General features: G+C 39.9%; 1 protein-coding gene across 2 annotated transcripts in view; it reads left to right on the forward strand.

The window, feature by feature from the left end:
- Window positions 1-8,634: 8,634 nt before the first annotated feature.
- Window positions 8,635-18,708, forward strand: part of CPM (carboxypeptidase M) — a 30,417-nt gene continuing 20,343 nt past the window's right edge. Inside the window, exons 1-2 of one of the 2 annotated variants that reach the window (XM_063396497.1) lie at window positions 8,635-8,766; window positions 8,865-9,021. In XM_063396497.1, the coding sequence (XP_063252567.1) occupies window positions 8,647-8,766; window positions 8,865-9,021 (277 nt within the window). In that variant the 5' untranslated portion in view covers window positions 8,635-8,646. Of the gene's footprint in view, window positions 8,767-8,864; window positions 9,022-18,708 lie in introns of those variants that run through there. The other variant, XM_063396498.1, reaches the window with a different exon arrangement.

Raw genomic sequence — 18,708 nt, forward strand, 5'->3', positions numbered from 1 at the left:
AATCCCAAAAAGACAAGTGATGCACAATGCAATTTCTCACCACCCATTGACCAGTGCCCAGCCAGTCCCCCAGCAGTGATCAGCCCTGCTTGTCCAATTTCCCCCAGTTTATATACTGAACTAGACATTCTGTGGTGTGGAATATTCCTTTGACCAGTTCAGGTCACCTGTCCTGGCCATGCTCCCTCTGGCTTCTTGTGCACCTCCTCACTGACAGAGCACAGAAAACTGAAAAGTCCTTGACTTAAAGTAGGCACTGCTCAGAAAGAGCTAAAACATCCTTGTGGAATCAACAATATTCTCATATGAAATCCGAACCACAGCATTGTACCAGCTACTACTTGGCCATGGTCTTTGCAGAATGCCAAATGATAGGTAGACATATTCTCTGCCCAATCAATAGATCACTGCCAAATGAATGGAAAATGCTGATTTATCACTTTTGCACACTCTTCAATTATTCTATATACATAAATTACAACATAGGATAAGGCAACATCGAGTCTAGAGACTCTAGAATCTTGAATGAAGCAAAAGAAAAATCTTTAATTCTCAAAAGAGACTGGATCAAGATTTTTTTCCATGTTAATCAGTTTTGAATAGAACATAAACAGAGAAAAGAAAAAAAACCTTAAAACAAGAGTAAACTATGATATTATATTTTAATCAGATAGTATGTTCCTATGAGACACCAAAAGTTCATAAATCTCTACTGGCCTAGCCACTCACTAAACTTTTGTTTCAAAAGAGTATGGGAGAAAATAACGGTGATCAAAATTGTGAGCCCAAATCATTAAAAGAGAAATAACAGAAATTACAGATGCCTACGTCCATGGATCCTCTCTGTTTTAATATAAAACTATGTAAACTTTACAGGAGGCAGACGTTTCTGAAACAGCAGAAGCCCCAACTATGAAAGCTCCCAAGCCTATTCCATCTCCTACAAGATAGCACATATTATCTTAACTGTGATTGAAATCAAGACAATCTTGGCATAAGTTTAAAGTTGTTGAACATATGGTTGCTTGATTTACTGGCTTAGTTCCTCTATTTACAGCTGGGTAAAGGCTGGACAACACACAGAGACAGAGATCTTTTTTGTAACTCTAGATCTAGACAAAAGTACCAAAATTACCAAGGGTAATTAGGACAACACTGGCTGGAGAGGAAGAAATAAATTTGGGTCCTCTTATAAGGAATCATGTCCTAGATATAAATTTACACAAGGGATAATATATTTTGTGTTTTCACAGGCAGTGAAAAGAAATAATTCTTTTTTTAAAGACAAAGACAGAAGTGACCACACATTTTGATTACATTTAGACTACAAGACAAAATGCAGATATCCAGCCTCATAAGTTATGAATCTAAGGGAACCAATAAAAACAGAAGAACTGATTTTACATTAATATAATTTACATCATAGGATCAGGAAAAATGCAAGTTCTGTCAACTGAGATTTTCCTATAAGTTTAGTCTAGTTTTTAAAATTACTATAGTTAAAACTAAAACAAGAACTCTCTTCAGTTCACATAAGAACTGGCTAACATTCCTGTAAAATATCTATCTGCCACCATGAATCCAAGATTATTACTGTGACTCTGTAAACCAGCAATCACATTAGGCTTTTATTGTAATACATTTGTAATTGTGAACAGGTACTTTGCAATAATGCCAAATTCTGGAGCACAATGGATCTATGAATATTAGGACAAGGTGAAATAATTGATGTTCAAAGAAGGCAAATATGGAAAATGTAATTTTTAAAATAATAAATATCCATATCCATGGCAACCTGTGGAAATGTTTGTAATATACAATGGAATTTGAAGTATCAGCCCACAAGAAGATAGTTTTAAAGACCAAATACTTGCCTCAACAGTTCAATCATTGATCAAAGACAATCACCCATTAAGTTAGGCTTGCATGGGAGCAGCCATGCAGAGGAGAGGCTCAAAAAAGCTACTTTGTATGTAATGAAAACAGCAGATCCAGGCTCCATAAATATCTATTAAAAACTCTGTAGGATGAATAATAATGAAAATTATATTTAAAACAATCAACTACTGAAAAGGTTTTTGTCCATCTTTGCAGTCCATGCAATACTCAGCCTTGCCATCGTTAAAGGGATTTGAATACATGCCTTGAAATGAGGATATCTTTCCAGTTATCTTAATTTAGAGATCTCCTTACAGGCTCTCTGGGGAATTAAAGTTTTTCTTGTGTATTTTCAGGCTTCCTGTGTGTGAGACTGCCAACAAAGAGTACTAATGGAAATGAGATGAGTCTACCCTTTCTTAAACACTTGAAATCCTCATTCCCAGGAGAAAATCTTATATTTACACAGCCATATATTAGCAGAATAAAAATGAAGACACTGATACCCATTGAAGATTTTTTTCCTCCTGTAGCTGGTTCCAATCTGGGGCTTGCTCAGATGTCAGCTTGATGCCTGATGGCTCTGCTTGAGCCTGCTGTAATGTATGTTGTTTTGAAACATCCATTCCAAAGATGTACCAAAAATGCTGAAGCATCCCTTATCCTATATATCTTCTCTGTGTGTGAATTTGACAAGAAAAATTGCTGAGGGGTTACTTTTAGGAAAGCATTGTTGTAAAAAAGTTTTTTTTTTCATGATCTAGTTTAAGTACAAAGCATTCTAAAGCAAGAAAGCACTTAAAAGCATTTGTAAACCAATAACATTGGAAGTTTAATTGTATACAAATTCAGTGAACCAAGACAAAATTAAAGCTTACCTGGTTCTTTCTTTCTTCGTATCAAATCTTGCCTACTTTTTATATTTTTCTAATAATTCTGTAAAAGATGAACTAGCAGGGAAAAAATTCTCTGTTGTCAGCAAAACAACCTTATTCATCCTGATTTTGGATTTTCTGATTAAGATATTCATGACCTCAAATAAACTACCTTCAAATTCTTAATATTGAAAGATCCTTGCTCTACAGGTTCTGTCTTGATAAGGGCTGCTGTTTAGCCAGCCTCCATAGCCATCACAGGAGCAGCTTTTCTTTCACTTTTGAGTGTTTGTGAATAAAAGTTATTATTTCCAGTGCTATTTATACAGGCTGTTGTGTTTGTAAATACTGGCTGTATCAAGATAACCTTAATAAGGTTTCTGTCACGACAGTTGCCTTGGAAAGCTCATGTAGATGGAGCAGCTATTGATATAACATCATCATTTTATATGCCAAACAGGCAGCAGTATCAGACTAAAGGTAGCAGAGGTTTCCACATCTGTAAGAGGGCTCTCTTTCTCAAATTTCTGTTTAATTGGCGTTACAAGACTGTTTGACAAGCACTAATTAATCTAGAGTTAAATTCAGCATTAATAATCCCATATCATTAGTGGGGGAGGAAAGTAACTTCATATGTCTCTAGGGAGTGAGCCATTGCCAGAAGAGAGGCAGAGCACCACAGTCTCTCTCTTATAAGCTCAGCTTATTCTTCCAAAGAGACTCTCTTTTGACCTGTGGCATCCCACAGGTACCTCCCCTTAGCCAGCAGCTCAGTTCACTCTCCTTCTCCAGGAGCCATCTGGCTCTTCTGCTCCCCCAGCAAAGCCAGTGCCTGTATGGATTAGGCAGCTAAGCCAGGTGAAAACAGAGGTTCTTTCAATGCTGTGTGTGTGTGTTTGGGTTAGCTTCCAGACGCACCAGTACCCCAGTCCAGCTGACCACACAGCTGCTCGAGTGCTCACACTGGCAAAAGGGACACAGCAAGGCAGCCTCTCTCAGGGACAACTCAGTTTGAGGTTGCTTTAAGCTGGTTACAAACCCATACCCTTATCTTCAGAGAAATGGAGCCTATACAGAGCAATATGGTTTAATAAATGACAGTCTAACCAGTGCACAGCCAGTACAGACTAATCCAAGAAATCTTGCCATCTGCTTTCACTATGGTCAAAGGAGTGGCATCTTTGTTTATTGCACCACTAAACATTCATTTTTAAACTGCCAGTCAGCAAATTCATAGCTATTGTATATCTGGAAAGCTCCCATTCATTTCTTTCCCAGAAGAAAAAGGTTAGTGCAAAACATCGTAATATGTACTTTTCATTGACAGGAGATTTCAGTGCACACTGTTTACTCAGTTGTCTGTGTAAAGGCCCATTATACATAAATCAGTGCAGAGAAATAAAGGATTGTTTTATTACACAATGAAATTTTCCAAAAAGGGTCTTAAGTTCCTGTTCAAGAAATGGCACCATTGTTTACTTGAAACAGATATGCTAAGTGGTCTGGAGGAATTTTGTTTTTAGGAGACAAACTTGCCATCACTGTGAGTAAGAGTGTTGCATTGTTCTTGACAATGGCAATTAAAACACATTTTGATTTGAAGGTAATTAGCAAAAATGGCAAAATGCTATTTCAAAACTTGACAAATTTTCCAAATGGCTAAAGCTGAAATGATTCCACTTCTTGAGATAATTTTCAGATTGCTCAAAAGTATTGCTTAATATCAACAAGGAATCAGCTATGAAGAATCTCTGTAAATTCCACAGCATTAAATGCAATGCATTTCATATACAAATTAGCAGACCTGACAAGCTGCAATGTCAACATCTTAAATCCCTCAAATTTTGTTACCCTGAGATCAAATTAGTAAGATGTCAGTGAGCAGAAAGACTACTCTCTATCTTTTTCCATATGAACTCACCTGCCAAATCTTCCCAGTTGCTTTTTCTCAAACACAGTATCTGTGACCCTTCCACCTTCCAGGCCACTCTCACCTCCTAAAGATCTCTATGGCCATTCCTCACTCTCCTTCTTTTTGTTTACTTCCCTGAGATACATCTGTCCATAGGCCACTGAACTTCCCACCAAACCCTTTTGACTTTCCCTATTCTTAGTCTCATGCTCTTACCTACCCAGGGACACGTAGTGCCTCAGGTACAGAATTAGGTCATGCCATTCCAAAGATAATTTATTTTCAAATGACGTCTAATTCTGTGTGGACTGTTGACAGGTCAAGTATAAGCCAATTTAAGAGGAGAAAGATAAAGCTGAAAATATTACAATTGTATTACAATATCCAAGACACAACACTCAAGAACTTTGTCTTGAATGAGATCATGTTGCCATTTTTCAACCCTGTGTGGAGCAGAACTGACCTGTTCTACCATAGCACATGACAACTTGTTGTCACACAGTAGCTCAAAATCTCTGCTGCGTGCAGATTTTGCTGTTTGCAAGATGGGATGAGTGAGAGGATTATCAGGCAGCTGGTTGTGGTTCCAGATTCTCCAGCTGAATCAGTGCTTGTCTGGACAGCTCTAAACAGTACCAGCTGCTAATAGTTCCCCTTGGGATCATATTCTAATTGCAGATTACCAGACACAGCAGGGCATCCCTTTCTTCTCCAAGGGTAATTCTTATGCTGGGATAGAGGGGAGGAGATTTATGAACCAAATATGCTGAGAACTGTCAGTGTTGTAAAGACAACTAACCAGTTGGTCAATGAGAGATTTCTGATACTTCAGTGCTCTCTCTTGCAGGGAATCTATCTTTTGCCATACTAATATCAGCCTGTTAATTCATCAGTGCAGATATTATACACCAGAATGGCTTCACTGATGTTTATTCAGGTGATTTGTATCTGGTTTTATGCTAATCCAGGATTGTCCTATCAAGTTCCTGTGTCTGTGTCATCACTTGTACTGAACTCACTTGTCTGGTCCATCTCACTTGAGCAAGCCTTTATCTTGCGATTTTCCCCCAGAGAAATCTGATTGTCAGGTCCTTAATGTTACATCAATGTAAAAAACACCTCGCTGTAGTCTGTATGCCCAGGACATGATTTCAGATAAGAGTTTCAATAGCAGTGGTGATTCTTCAAAGCTTAATCTTTGTTAGCGACCTCTTTTTTAATTTCTAGCCAAAAATATTTTGACACTTCAGTTATAATGTGGTGCACCTATTTTGTCTTACTGATCTTTGGAAAGTGCAGGAATCCTGCATGAAAGATGACAAAAAAACTGATTAAGATTTCAAATTCCAAGGTCTCCTCTGTGAATGGCTCTCCAAAGCCACAGAATTTTCCAGAAGATCCTTTTGCTGCCATTACCTATCTCAGCTGCCTCTGTGAAGCCCTGGTGTTGGGGTGGTGCCCACCTGTTGCGTGAGTTGTTTTTGGTACCGAGGCTTGCGGCAGGGATCTCCGTGCCTGTCACTAGAGGGCAACGCGGCCGCGCTCCGCACGGCAGCGGCGAGCCCCGGCCAGCTCCTGCTGAGGGCACCGCTGCCGAGCTCGCATCAGGGCTTGCGGGCTTTTCTCCACAAATCCCATGCTCAAGTGCTAACCCAAATAACGAATACATTTGAGTGGGCTATCCAGAATGACGCTGGGAGGAGAATAATGCTTCTTACAGCAAAAGGAGTTGGCTTCTCTGTGTTTGTCACTTCCTCATATGGGTCACTGCCAAGCGCAGTGCTGAGAACCACTGCAACCAGTTTCAGACACGTAGTCCCTGATTTTGAGCTGCTGATGCTAAGGGGAGGTTTACTGCTGGTTTAGTTTCATCCAGGATTTGATCTTTGGTACTGACTTTTACTCACAACTGTGTTTACCAGACTATGACTAGTCCAGGCTGGCTTAAACTGACTTTGTGGAAGGCGATTCAAGTTTATCTTTGAATTTTGTGCAGGTTGGAGAGGAAAAAATCTTTTTTGATTCTGTCACATGTAACTCAAATATTGCCAAACAGGCTGGCTTGTTTTAACTTGCGAGCACCTGGCACAGAAACAATCTATCATTTTGAACACTCCTATATGCAATAATGCTCTCATTTAGCCATGACTATCCTGGCTACATTAGAGGGTGGTGTAATTTCCAAATGAGATAACACTGTGTGATAACCCAGTATCAAAAATTACTTTAGCTATTTCACCGAGATTAAGTTTTTACACCCCTTGTGATTTTTACCCTGTTGCCAACACCCTACTCTGTCTTGAATTCAGAGCTCTCTGATTTCATGTGATTATCTTGGGAAGGTTTCCAGGTATGTTTATGTGGGATTACCACCTGAGTGTGTTTTCTTCCCTGCTTACTCAAGTGGTGTGTCCAGATCATCTTTCAAGGAGCCTATAAATATGAATATTATAGCCAAATGAATTCAAATAGGAAGCTCACATACTTGAGACTTCCCCCTCCTGGTTCTCTGCAGATATATTTGCATTGTAACTCCACAGTTTCTTTCCCATTTCACACAGTAAGTATAACCAAAATTACCAAAATCAACTATCAACTTTTTTACTTTTTTACAGAATGTAGGAGACATTCATGTTTAAGTCTCACAAGAATTTTGTTTTGTGAATGGGAGAGAGAAGGTTTTTTAAGTTATAAGAGTTAAAATGAGGTGGAGTCAGTGTATGGGAGAAAGGCTCTGGATCTGTCCCCTCCTCCAGAATACCATCCTGGACCGAACCCTATGCAATGGAAATACAGATCTCTTTTAGTCAAGAAGCCTCATAATTTGCATACATCCCTTCTTGTATGTCATATATGATATGGAAATCCTTCTCATGAACTAAGAGGGTTCTGGATGTGGACATTTAGCATTTTTAGATATATATGCCTCTGGTACAATGGGATACTACAGGTAGTTGCATTAAAATACAGTCTCAACATTTTTTTCTCAAAACTTCATGTTAAAAAAAAAGGTACTTTTAAATTTAACAGTAAGTTCTTGTTTAACAAGAACTTTTGTTAAATATGGTGTATTCTATTTGGAATACAGGACTTGTTATTTGGGACTGACTCATAGGTTAATTTCCTTTAACATCCTTTTCTGACATTACCCAGCATAGCAAATTTCAGAAGAAAGCAGATGAAATCCCACTAGTGGTTATAACTTTTTTCTTAGTAGAATTATACAGAATTTACCAGAAGCTGTATTCTAATACACAGCTATGTCCACATTCATAGTTTAAAATAAATGCAGACACTATCCTAATTTTTGTTGCTGCAAGCCAGCTTAACTTTCTTTCTCTTAATTCTTTTCAATCTTCAAGACAACAAAAGGTGATGAAAAAGTCTTTGTGGTGAATCCCAAGACCAAGATATATCCCCAAGGCAATGTGGTTAGTGGAGAACCAAGAAAAGCACTTAATTCTGTAGACAGAATCCAGACCTTTTAGTATGTGAATACAAGCCTATTAAAAACTCATCTTTAAACAAAACAAGCCAAAGCAAAAATAGCGCTAGGTGGAGATTTTGTTGGATTTGCAGATAAATTCTCTCACGGCTCATGCAGCAGGCTTTGTCTCTGGGCCCCAGGTGTTGCCGTCCTGAGCACACGCCAGGACCACACGGGTGCTGAGGAGGAGCTTGGCTTTTATTTAACAACCCTTCTTGTGAATCGGAACAACACCAAAGGTCAGAACATGAAAATTTGCACCCCTCCCCGGTTTGTTGTTTGGGGTATTTTAATCCCTACAGACCGCTCACGCCCTCCGGTAAGAAAAACGAGGAAAAACCAGCAGGGACTGACGAGAAGAGGGCAGAGCTGAGGGCCGTGCCCCGCGCAGGTGAGAACCTCCGGCGAGGCGGGAAGGAGGGAGGGACAAGGGACAAGGGGAGGGCCGTGTCCCCCCGGGCCCCGACCCCTGGGCGGGCCGGGGAGCTGAGTGGATGGAGGCGGCGTCAGGCAGGGCGGGGCGGGGCGAGGCCGCGGGGGATGGCGGCCCCCGCCCGGGCGGGCGGCAGTGGCGGCGCGGCGGCGGCGGCGGCAGCATGAGGGCAGCGGCGGGGGTAGGGCGGGCAGCACCTGCAGGGCGCAGGCTGGGGGCCAGGGAGGGCTCTTCGCGGGCCGGCCGGCCGCGGAAAGAGCCTCATCTGTTTCTTTCCAGGACGTGGTGGGCATCCTCATCCTCTGCCTGGTTTCTGCGGGGGCCGCGCTGGACTTTAAGTACCACCACAGCGAGGAGCTGGAGCAGTACCTGAGGGGGGTTCACGCCGCGAACCCCTCCCTCACACACTTGCACAGCATCGGGCGATCGGTGGAAGGTAAGGGCGGCGGGACGAGGGAGGAAAAGGCTTTTTGTTCTAATTAAATCGGGGCAGGTGTGGGTAAAGGTGGCGTTTTGTGGGCTCTTCCTGGCTGCGGGGCTGCTCTAACAAACCTCTGTGAAGTTTCGTCTTCCTCTTGCTTAAGCGTGAATAACACACTCTGGCTGAAGCATCATCCCTGTCATCAGGGAAAAAGTTCTCCCAACCCTTATATTTCTGAGAACTGGAAACGTCCTGAGTGGCAATTTCAGAAAGAGGGCCGTCTTTATGGAGCGTAGATATGTGGGACCCCTTTGCCAAGTGCCCCTTCTGGGTGGGACTACGATTAAAGACGTGTGTTTTCTAACTTGTGGTTGTGTTAAAAATACCTTTGCGATACAAGGTGCTGTGCTGTAGATGAAGAACAGGATTTCAGTCTCAAACCTTACAGGAAAATGTACTCAAATCAGTAATCACCTTTCTAACCTTATACTGATATTTTAATTTATCTCTCTATGATTGCTACTTTCTTACCATAAATTTGGGGGGGAAGTGGCTAACTTTTAAAAAGAGATTTTAAAGATTAGTGCTTACTAGCATATGGACTTTAATGTACATCTGTTTAATCTGTTTATTTTTAAGCAAAAAAAGAAAAAAAACCGAAAAAACCAACACACCCAAAAACTCAAACTGCTTTATTAGATTTTAGTTCAAAAAACTAAATCACTCTGAGAAGAGCTATAAAGCTAGATAGAAAATCCATTCTTTAGAAACATCGTCTGTTCCTCTAATCCCATTTCTTACCACTGGAAGGAGACACTTGTAGCATCTATTATCAAATCCATGCTTGTGTTTAAAAGAATAAAAATCTGTCTTCTTCTTGCTAGGTGATCATGACGACATTTTCGTGCCTTCTGCCTTGAGACAGACAGTAGACAAGGAGTCTTAAAGTTATATAAACTGTGTTGGTTTTGGTTTCATCAAAGGCAGAATTAGACTGGATTATGTTATTCATCCATGCAAGAGATTAGTTCCTGTAAGTACAGTTCCCTCCAGTACAAACTAGCAATTATCCACATCCTCATTTTCATACCTTTAGAGAACTTAGCTGGCGTTGTGATGACAGGACTAGATTATGACTTTTCTGCCAGGAGCTCAGCTGGCTTATCTTTGTGCGGGTAGGCAAAAACCTTTCATCCAACCTGAGAGATTGAAACTCTGGCTTTTACATATCTAGATACCTGAAAGCTGATAACAGGAGGTGTTCAACTTGTCTGAGTCCCATCAGCATGAAAACTGGAAAAGCATCATCTCTTGATTGTGATTGAGCTATGCACTGAAACATCAATCAGATTTTGATATATTGCCTTCTGCTTTGCCAGACTGTGAAAAGAGAACTGTGTGGGCTCTCCTTGTCATTATTCTCAGTGCCATGTAAAGCAGAATGGCAGTGAAAAGTGTTTAGTGCTGCTCTATTCTTTCAATTTTTTCTAAATATTAAGATATTTCTACCTTTGTTGAGACTTGAGCCTTCAGAGTCACCTGGAATGAGGTATGGGACAGTATTGAATTACAGTCTAATTTGAGGGGGTTTTTTTGCTCATACTAAAAGAAAGTCTTATGAAAACAGTAGTTATAGAATTTTGGTGAAAATGAAGTTTCAGTGTTGGTCCATGGGTTGAAGTTCTGTTCCTCTATTCTCAGTTAAGCTGACGAAAGTGAGACTGTCTGTATGTGCATGCACTTGTATGGGTTTACTAGTGTTGTCCTCCTGCCATTTAGCTAAATTGTGATAGCAAAATGTACTTCTTGATGATGAGAAACAGAAATTAATTTAAGTATTATAAAACTGAGATCAATGTGATGTAGTAAGCTGATATTCCTGATATGAAAATTCTTGATGAGGAATACAGTATCCCATGGATCAAAGCAATGCCTATAAAGCCAACAGACATTATTTTACTACTACCATTAATGGCTATTGTTCCCATGTTACTTGTTAATCTGTTTTATTCCGATTTTATCTAGCAATCTAGTAATTTATACTGCCATGTAGGCTTGGACTATGAAGAATGTGAAGTAAAGGCCTGAGTTTTGGTCATTATGTGTAGACCCAGAGCTCTGCAAAGATACAAAATTCCACTCTTAAAAGCCCAATTGTGGAGGGTGATAGGGACCTGTGTATTACCTCTTCAGAAAGTGATTGCATGTAGTTCTTTAGGAGAAGTATCTAAATGCTCTTCATGTCAGAAGCCTCACCTGCTTCAGGCAGATAGTAAAGTCATTTAGGTCTGCAGGCTATCAGTCCTAGTTGCTGTTCAAAGCCAGGCTCACTTGAAAGTTAATGATGCTGCTCAGAGCCCTCTCCTCTCTCCTTCTGAATATGGGCAAGGGTGGAGGCTCTACAGAGCCTCTGGGTACCTGAGCCACCTTGCAGCCCTTAGGCTGCACAGCTGCAACCCGGCCAGTCTGCAGTCTGTATCTGCATGGGGTTATTTTCTTGAGTTGATAATCCAGTTGTGGGGTTCTTCTGTTCCAGGTGCAGGATTTTGCATTTTTCTTGGTCAAACTCCTTGAGTTTGCTGTCAAGAAAATCCTTCATCTTACCAGGGGACCTCTGAATGGCAGCCCTGGCTCTGATGAAGATATTAATCAGCATCAGGCCCAGTACTGACCCTTACTGACACTGAGGAATGCTGCTAATAATCTTTAGTCTCTTGAACCACCAGTTGTTCAGTCCAATCAGCTTCTGACCTTACTGTACTCTGTTCCTCTAATCCATATGTTCCCAGCTTGTTTTCAAGGACACCATTAGGTTGACTGGACACTGGGACAGGCTGCTCAGGGAACATCCTTGGAGATGTTCCAGAGCTGTCTGAGCACAGTCCTGGGCCGCTGCCTGTAGGTGGCCCTGCTTAAGGAGAGCAGTTGGACCAGGTGACTTCCAGCAGTCCCATGCAATTCCTGAATCTGTGATTCTGTCGAAAGCCTTGCTAAGGTCAAGACTAAAGAAGTGGGGTGCTTTGCTCCCTCTCACCAAATCAGTTATTTCTGCATAAAACTCAAACGTCAAGTGTGATTTGTTATGGATAAATTTGAAGTGAGATTTACATAATGTGTTTATTTGATGCATGTAGACTATAATAGCAGTGTGCACAGCAGAATCTGTACCACGATCCTCAATGGAAAACAAATGAAAATACACCCTACTTGTTTTGTGGTGGTTTGCATCACCATAAGGAAATTCCCCACTGCCAGGTTACTTGGAGCATCTCTGCCAAATTACTGGGAACAGTGTGTTCTAGACTGGCAATGGCCTGTTCAGTCTCCAGATCTGATTTGGAAGCTATGATATTTAATTATGTATCTCATCTGCTAAGCTATTATCCTTAAATGAGGGGAGAAATGAACTTAAAAGATGTAGCTCATTGGTTGACAACACTGAGTGTTACCTCTTGGTCTAATTTAATAGGTATCCTCAAATCCCTCAAGATTTATAGGTGATTTGTCTGTGAGAAATCTGATAGGGTCTTAGCAGCAGATAGAGATGTGTGATGGTCCAGAAAATACCTTAATTTTTTTATATTGTTTCAGGTGTGTTGTTGAATAAAGTTATAAAAGCTTTTTGTCAGGAGTTCAGTTTTCTAACATGTCCAACATCCAACCTCAGCACAGTGTGTGCACTCTATAATAATAGAGGAATCTGCAGAGCTGCATCAGTCTGGGATGGGAGAATGGGACCTGGTGTAATCATATGAACACGTCCTGCCTAATGCCACCCCAGTGAAAAACAGACTGACTCTTCAGCAAGCAAATCTTAGAGTGCATTACCGAAAGGAAAATAGTCAACGTACGTGTAAGATCTGTGGCTTTTCATTGCTCAAGATACAGTGCTGCTGTTATTCTCTGAAAAGAAAATGAAGGTGGTGGGAAGCTGACTTAAGGATTCTAACAGACCTGATGAACTCCTTAGGAGGACAAAAACAGCCAGGTACTGGAAGAGTGGAGTAACTTTTGTAGTAGATCCACACTCAAAAAAGTCTTTTCAGATACACTCTGGATTGAGATAAAGTGATAGCATGCTAATTACAGCTTGGTTTAGATAGATTTTCTGGAGGCCAGTCTGCATTTTTAGCATTCCAGTCAACTTGGGACAGTTGAAAACATCCTCAGGCCAGATTCTGCTCACTGAGGGAAAGGTTGTGTACGGTAAAAGTCCCCCCTGTCTTTACCTAGTGAAGTTTCAAAGTCAACTTTATATATTAATATCCATTTGGCAGATTTTATCACTGGAGAGACAAAAACCTAAAACAAACTGGCCAGATTTTGTTCTGGTTCCACTTGAAGTTCTTAGAATTACCTTGCAAAAGAGGTGTCCTGAAAGCTTCTTTGGTTGAGAACTATGTGGCTTAGTTATCCGATTCTGATGCTTAGTGACCACCAACATTCAGTTGCTCTCTCTCTTGCCCTTGAACGGACACATTCTATCCATTAATCTTAAACATTTTGCTAACTTCAGAGGAAATTATTTTTATTTGTTTTTAAGTAGTGAGTCTTGCTTATCAGCATTTATTATTCCTGCTCTGTAAACAAGAGAGGCTGAAATGTGCAGGGTGTGTGTGTGGTTGCTGTGGGTTTTATAGTTCATGCAGGACTCACCCGTGGCTGTGTGCATGGGTTGTGCTGTGGACTACAGGGAAGGTGTGCTCAGCGGGGCTCCCAGCAGGCCAGGCTTCTCAGTGACTCAACTGCCTGTTGGAGCACATTATGCCTTCTTCCTGCCTGCGTTCATGTGTTCTCCTCCTTGGAAAACAGGAGGGAATGAGCATGCCCAGGTTTCCATCTGATAAGCAGCTGTGACTTCAGCAAAAGGGTGTGCTAGGGATCAGGACTCAGGTAGTGCTGTGTGCAATGGGTAATACAGTCAATAGAAAACCTAGGCAATTAACCTGTCCAGCATTCCTCTCCAACATCAGTGGAATGCGTGCCCAAGATGTGCCAGAGGTCAACTTAAATCTTATGATACAGTGTCACTGATACCTTTAGGCATTTATGAGTGGCTGTTGAAGAGGGGAGCACTGATTTAAGGGTCACTGCACTTCCGTGAAAATATTTAATAATAAAAGGCCATTGTACTTGTGTCACCTACACATTAATAATCTGTGTATGTAGCTGGGAAAAAATAGGAACTCATTTTAAGTTATTTATTGTGACACAGTATGGAAGAAGCCTGAGTTACTACCGTCAATAGTAGAGTGCAATTTTATTGAATTTACATTATAGACCTCTATATTTTGGATGTTTTTACTTTGTTTGAAGTACTAGAAAACAAGTTTTACAGCTGGAGAAAGCAAAACTGAAATATGTTATCCATAAAATGTTTGTATTCTACTGGAATTATCATTGGGTTGGCTCAGGGGTTCTGGTACTGCACAAAAATAGAATGAGAAGGTTGTATACAACCCACTGTACTTCAAGGTAAGTTTCTCAGTGTTACCCGTTATTAAATGCTAGTACCAGTGTTTATGAAAGAAGGAAGAAGAGTGAAAGGTAATAGGATTCTTTTTGTCTTAAAAATAAACAAATTATCTAGATGAAAATCCATAGCAAATATCTTTAAAGACTATATTGTAGTTATTTTTTCTGTGGTTACATTATGTGAGATATATTTTTGTAGAAGATCATTACCTTAGGTTTGTTCCATTTGACTGCTGCAGATGAGTTTCCTCCTGTCTCCAATCCTCCATATCTCTTCCCTTCTCTCTTCCTTATCGCCCGCCACAAATTTCCTTACCGGATCATCATGCAAGTATGGTGTATATAGATAATATAAGCATTAAGGTTTTTCAAAGTTCATTTTTAGAAACAAGAATGAATGAGACATTTTCCACTCTGAGGGCCCCATGTTTCAAATCATAGTAAAGTTGCTTGGCTCCAGTCCAGCGTTCCATGTAAAAATGGGCATTCTAAAACTTATTGTGATAGTCAAATTCTTATCCTTGCTTGCCCACTTCTGAAGACTTTTTCCTGTTAAGTGTCACTTGTTCTTTTTGCGTCTTTCCTCATAACTATCTTTGTTCTTGTCTTTGACAGTATGCGTGGCATGTAAATATATATTAACAAGATTCTAAGTAGGTTTACATGTTCGTGTTGTTATTGAAAGGTGTTTGGGTTCACAGGTGGGCTTGATAGTAATAGCCTTGTAAACTCTATTTGCAGCACATGATGTGAGTCACTGGGATGGAAAAGGGAAATAAAACAGAGAAGAAGTACAGGCTCTTTCATGGTTTATCTAGTGAAAGCTGAATCATGACGTTAAAAACAAGAAGTGTTAGCTTGTATTCTTTAGTCTTCAGCTCCCAACTGAATTTTGCTCTAAATCATGTGTTTAAATAGAATTCACCATTACTGTATTAGCCTTAAATTCTAGGTCTATTTGTTCTAACTGAAGATAAAAATTCTTTCAGTGCTGAAATATAGATTCATATTTCATATAGATTCATACACTGCATCCTCTAGCAGTTTGAATCCTGTGATGTGACACAAGTAGTTTGTGTGCAATGAGTCCTGCAATAGCCAAGTACTAAGATTTTATCTGATGATAATGATTTAACTTTGCTTTCCTGTCAGTATAACTATGATTTTTACATTAATCATTTATAAAAAGTGTGTTGTTTGGTCAGTGACAGATGGTAAAAAGATTGATAACCTTAGACATTAGTCTTGGAGATGCAGTCACTGGCTCTGAGCACATTGCTATTTTCTTGCAGTGAAAGTAAAATTATTTGCTTAAACTTTCTTTTCTTTACACTTGCTCTGAATTGGTCAATCATTTTTGTCCTGCCTTCTATGATCTCTCCTACTTAAATACATTTCTTGAAGAAAATTTTGTGGGAAAGTTTGTTTGTTTTTTCCTGTGGAACATGCTGTATCAGAGATTTCTGTCCCAACCTAAATAAATAAATAAATAAATAAATAAATTTAAAACAAACAAACAAAGGCCTGAGGGGAACCTATCCTAGCAACATAGATCAAATGTTTTTCCTATAAACTGTTATCTAGTATTGAAATTGTCATGTTATGACTTCAAAATTGAAAGATCTGATCTGTTTAAAAATAGTACACTGCTCATGTGAGTAGCGTTTATTTAGAATCAGACTTATGGGAAAAATCTCTGTTCTCCTGCTTCCTCTCTACCTTTTGCTTTGTAGTTGTCTGGTTGAAGCATATATTTGTCAACCTTTTTTTCAGAGTAATAAAGGTCTTAATGCTGCAGCCATCCTGTTTTCCATCAACAAGACTTCGCAGCTTTTTGTGTTTGTTTAGAAATAGGCAGAATTGATTACTGGGTATTGTAATTCACAGCAGTGAAGTCAGAAATGCTCTGGAGCTCCTGTAACATAGAATCAGCAATTTCAGCTGGTGGATGCAGTATCCATATCCTTTCCTGGTGCTGAGGAAGTAAATATATAAGAGATTTTATGTTTGGGGGTTTTGTTTGTTTTAAAACTACCTAAAATACAGAGCTCAGGATACTAACAATAGTGCATGATGGACATAAATGAATGATTTCCTCCCACCCCCCCCCCCCCCCACTGCTTGTAGGATTCTGCATTTTGGAGCATTGTGCATACATTTTTAGCCCTGTAAATGAAATATGATCCTAATCACAAACTTACTTAAAGGAATAAAACTCCTATCTTGTGCCTCAGTTGTACCCAGACGGTCAATTTGTCTGCATTCTCCTTTTATCTTGAGGAGAACTTGGTAACACATCCCTCCTACCACTAAAGACAATGAGACTTTTTAGTAGAAAAAGTAGAAAAGTGTTTCTAGTAGCTTTCCAGTCACTTCCCATGAAAGAAGAGCAGTGTGCCCTGCATCCCTTCCGCCCAGCTTTTCTGCCTAGGACCTCTGGCTGTAGATCCTTGAAGGAACCAGCCCTGCTTATTTTCAGAGATACCTAATTAAAGGTTTGCTGTATGTAGCTGTGGCATATTGTGTTCACATAAGTACATGGAGACCTACTTATAATACATTAATTAATTGTTTGCAAGACTTCTTACAACGAGGCATTTGTTCATTAGACAGTCGTTCTGTACATGTTTTTATGTAGAAGAGAGATCTAGATGGATTTTAGGGCTGGGACTTTTCTTGGAATGAAATCTGAATATGCACATGATTTCTAAACTTTCTGAAAGTTCTGCTTTTGGAACTTTTTATTAATTAGAAGATTAATTTTATAAAATGGACGTAGAAAAAGATAACGCATTGGACTGGCTGTAAATCTCTTCCTCTCACAACTGAGAGAATATCCTCCCTGTAAAACTGTTCACTCTTATAAGCTATGCAGTGGCTCAAATGTGAGAAAGAGGTTAGAGGATGTTTCTAAGCAGATGATTCTGCAGTTTGATATCTAGGACTTGTTGTTATGGGAAAGGTCAGACCATGGCAGTAGGAGTTACTCAGTTAAATTACTGTAGCTAGTATGTAACATGCTGAGCTCACAGTGGATTTAGGACAGTTGAGCTACATTTCCTGTTTGTCCCTAGCCAGTGTGTTCTACATCCGTGGTCTTGCAGTTACCTGGGGCATTTAAACAGAGCTTGAGCACATCTGAAAAGGTAACACTTTCCTAAATCTAAAATAAAAGCTATTTCTGTTCTCAATAAGAAATGTAGTTCTACTGTGCCAGTTCAAAAGTTCAGTCTGGTCCATTATTCTGTTTTCCAAAGAACAGCTAGAGAAAATTACAGAAATAAGGTAGGCACAGGTGCCTTCCCTGGTATGCACTTCAAGCAATGTGCAACCAGGATGACTCTGATTAAGCACGTTTCCTGATTGTGGAGTGCCTGAAGTACAAAACTTGCTTTGATACATAATTTCATTAGGCTGATCTCAAAATCCCAAGAACAAACAAAGGCCGTGGGAACATGTTTGTTCAAGAGACTAAGGACCAAATTACTTGTAGGTAGTAAGTAACACAGCCTGCTTCTTAGTTGTTGCCTTGTGTCTTTGTTACCTTTCCTGGAAGCCAGTTGCTTATGTTTCTACAGAGACATTTTGTTACCTGTTTTAGGAGACAATTTGAAAACAACAGGTCAGACTAGTGTAGCTTGTTAACTAAATCAGAAACAGATGATCACGACAGAGACTGGATTATTTTTAAAAAATTAATCTAGCCTCCATTTTTTCCTCCTTTATTGAGTTAAAAACAAACAAACAAAGAAAAAAAATCAAAAAAAAACACCGGAAAAAATAAGGGTGGGGGGAACCACTCAGTGTCTGGATTTGTAGGAGTCTGCTTGTCAGTGTTGAGATGTGTATGGTTTTGAGCTTCCTATTCTTGAGGCAAACATAATGTCTAAGATCTGACAAGGATTTTTACAGGGTAGGTGTAGCAAGTCTCTTGGTGAGGTGCTTCAGTGAACTGAAATCCTCACAGTGCACCAGCAACTTCTCAGCCAGGTATGAACCACAGCCTGTAGTGTAACTCTGTTACCTTCAAGTGGCAGAAATAGTTCTGATGTCCTCTGCCTCTGGAGATAAAAGCATGGGCTAAACAAAACTGTTAAATCTGGATAAACAGCGCTTTAAAACAAACCACTCCTCTCCTTTATGGCCAGCTTGTGTTACAAGCAATCACTTTATTCATGATGAGTCAATGGTACTGCTGTGAAGGCTAATATTTATTACTTTCATGTA

Source organism: Prinia subflava, chromosome 4, assembly GCF_021018805.1.
Source record: "Prinia subflava isolate CZ2003 ecotype Zambia chromosome 4, Cam_Psub_1.2, whole genome shotgun sequence".
NCBI lineage: Eukaryota > Metazoa > Chordata > Aves > Passeriformes > Cisticolidae > Prinia > Prinia subflava.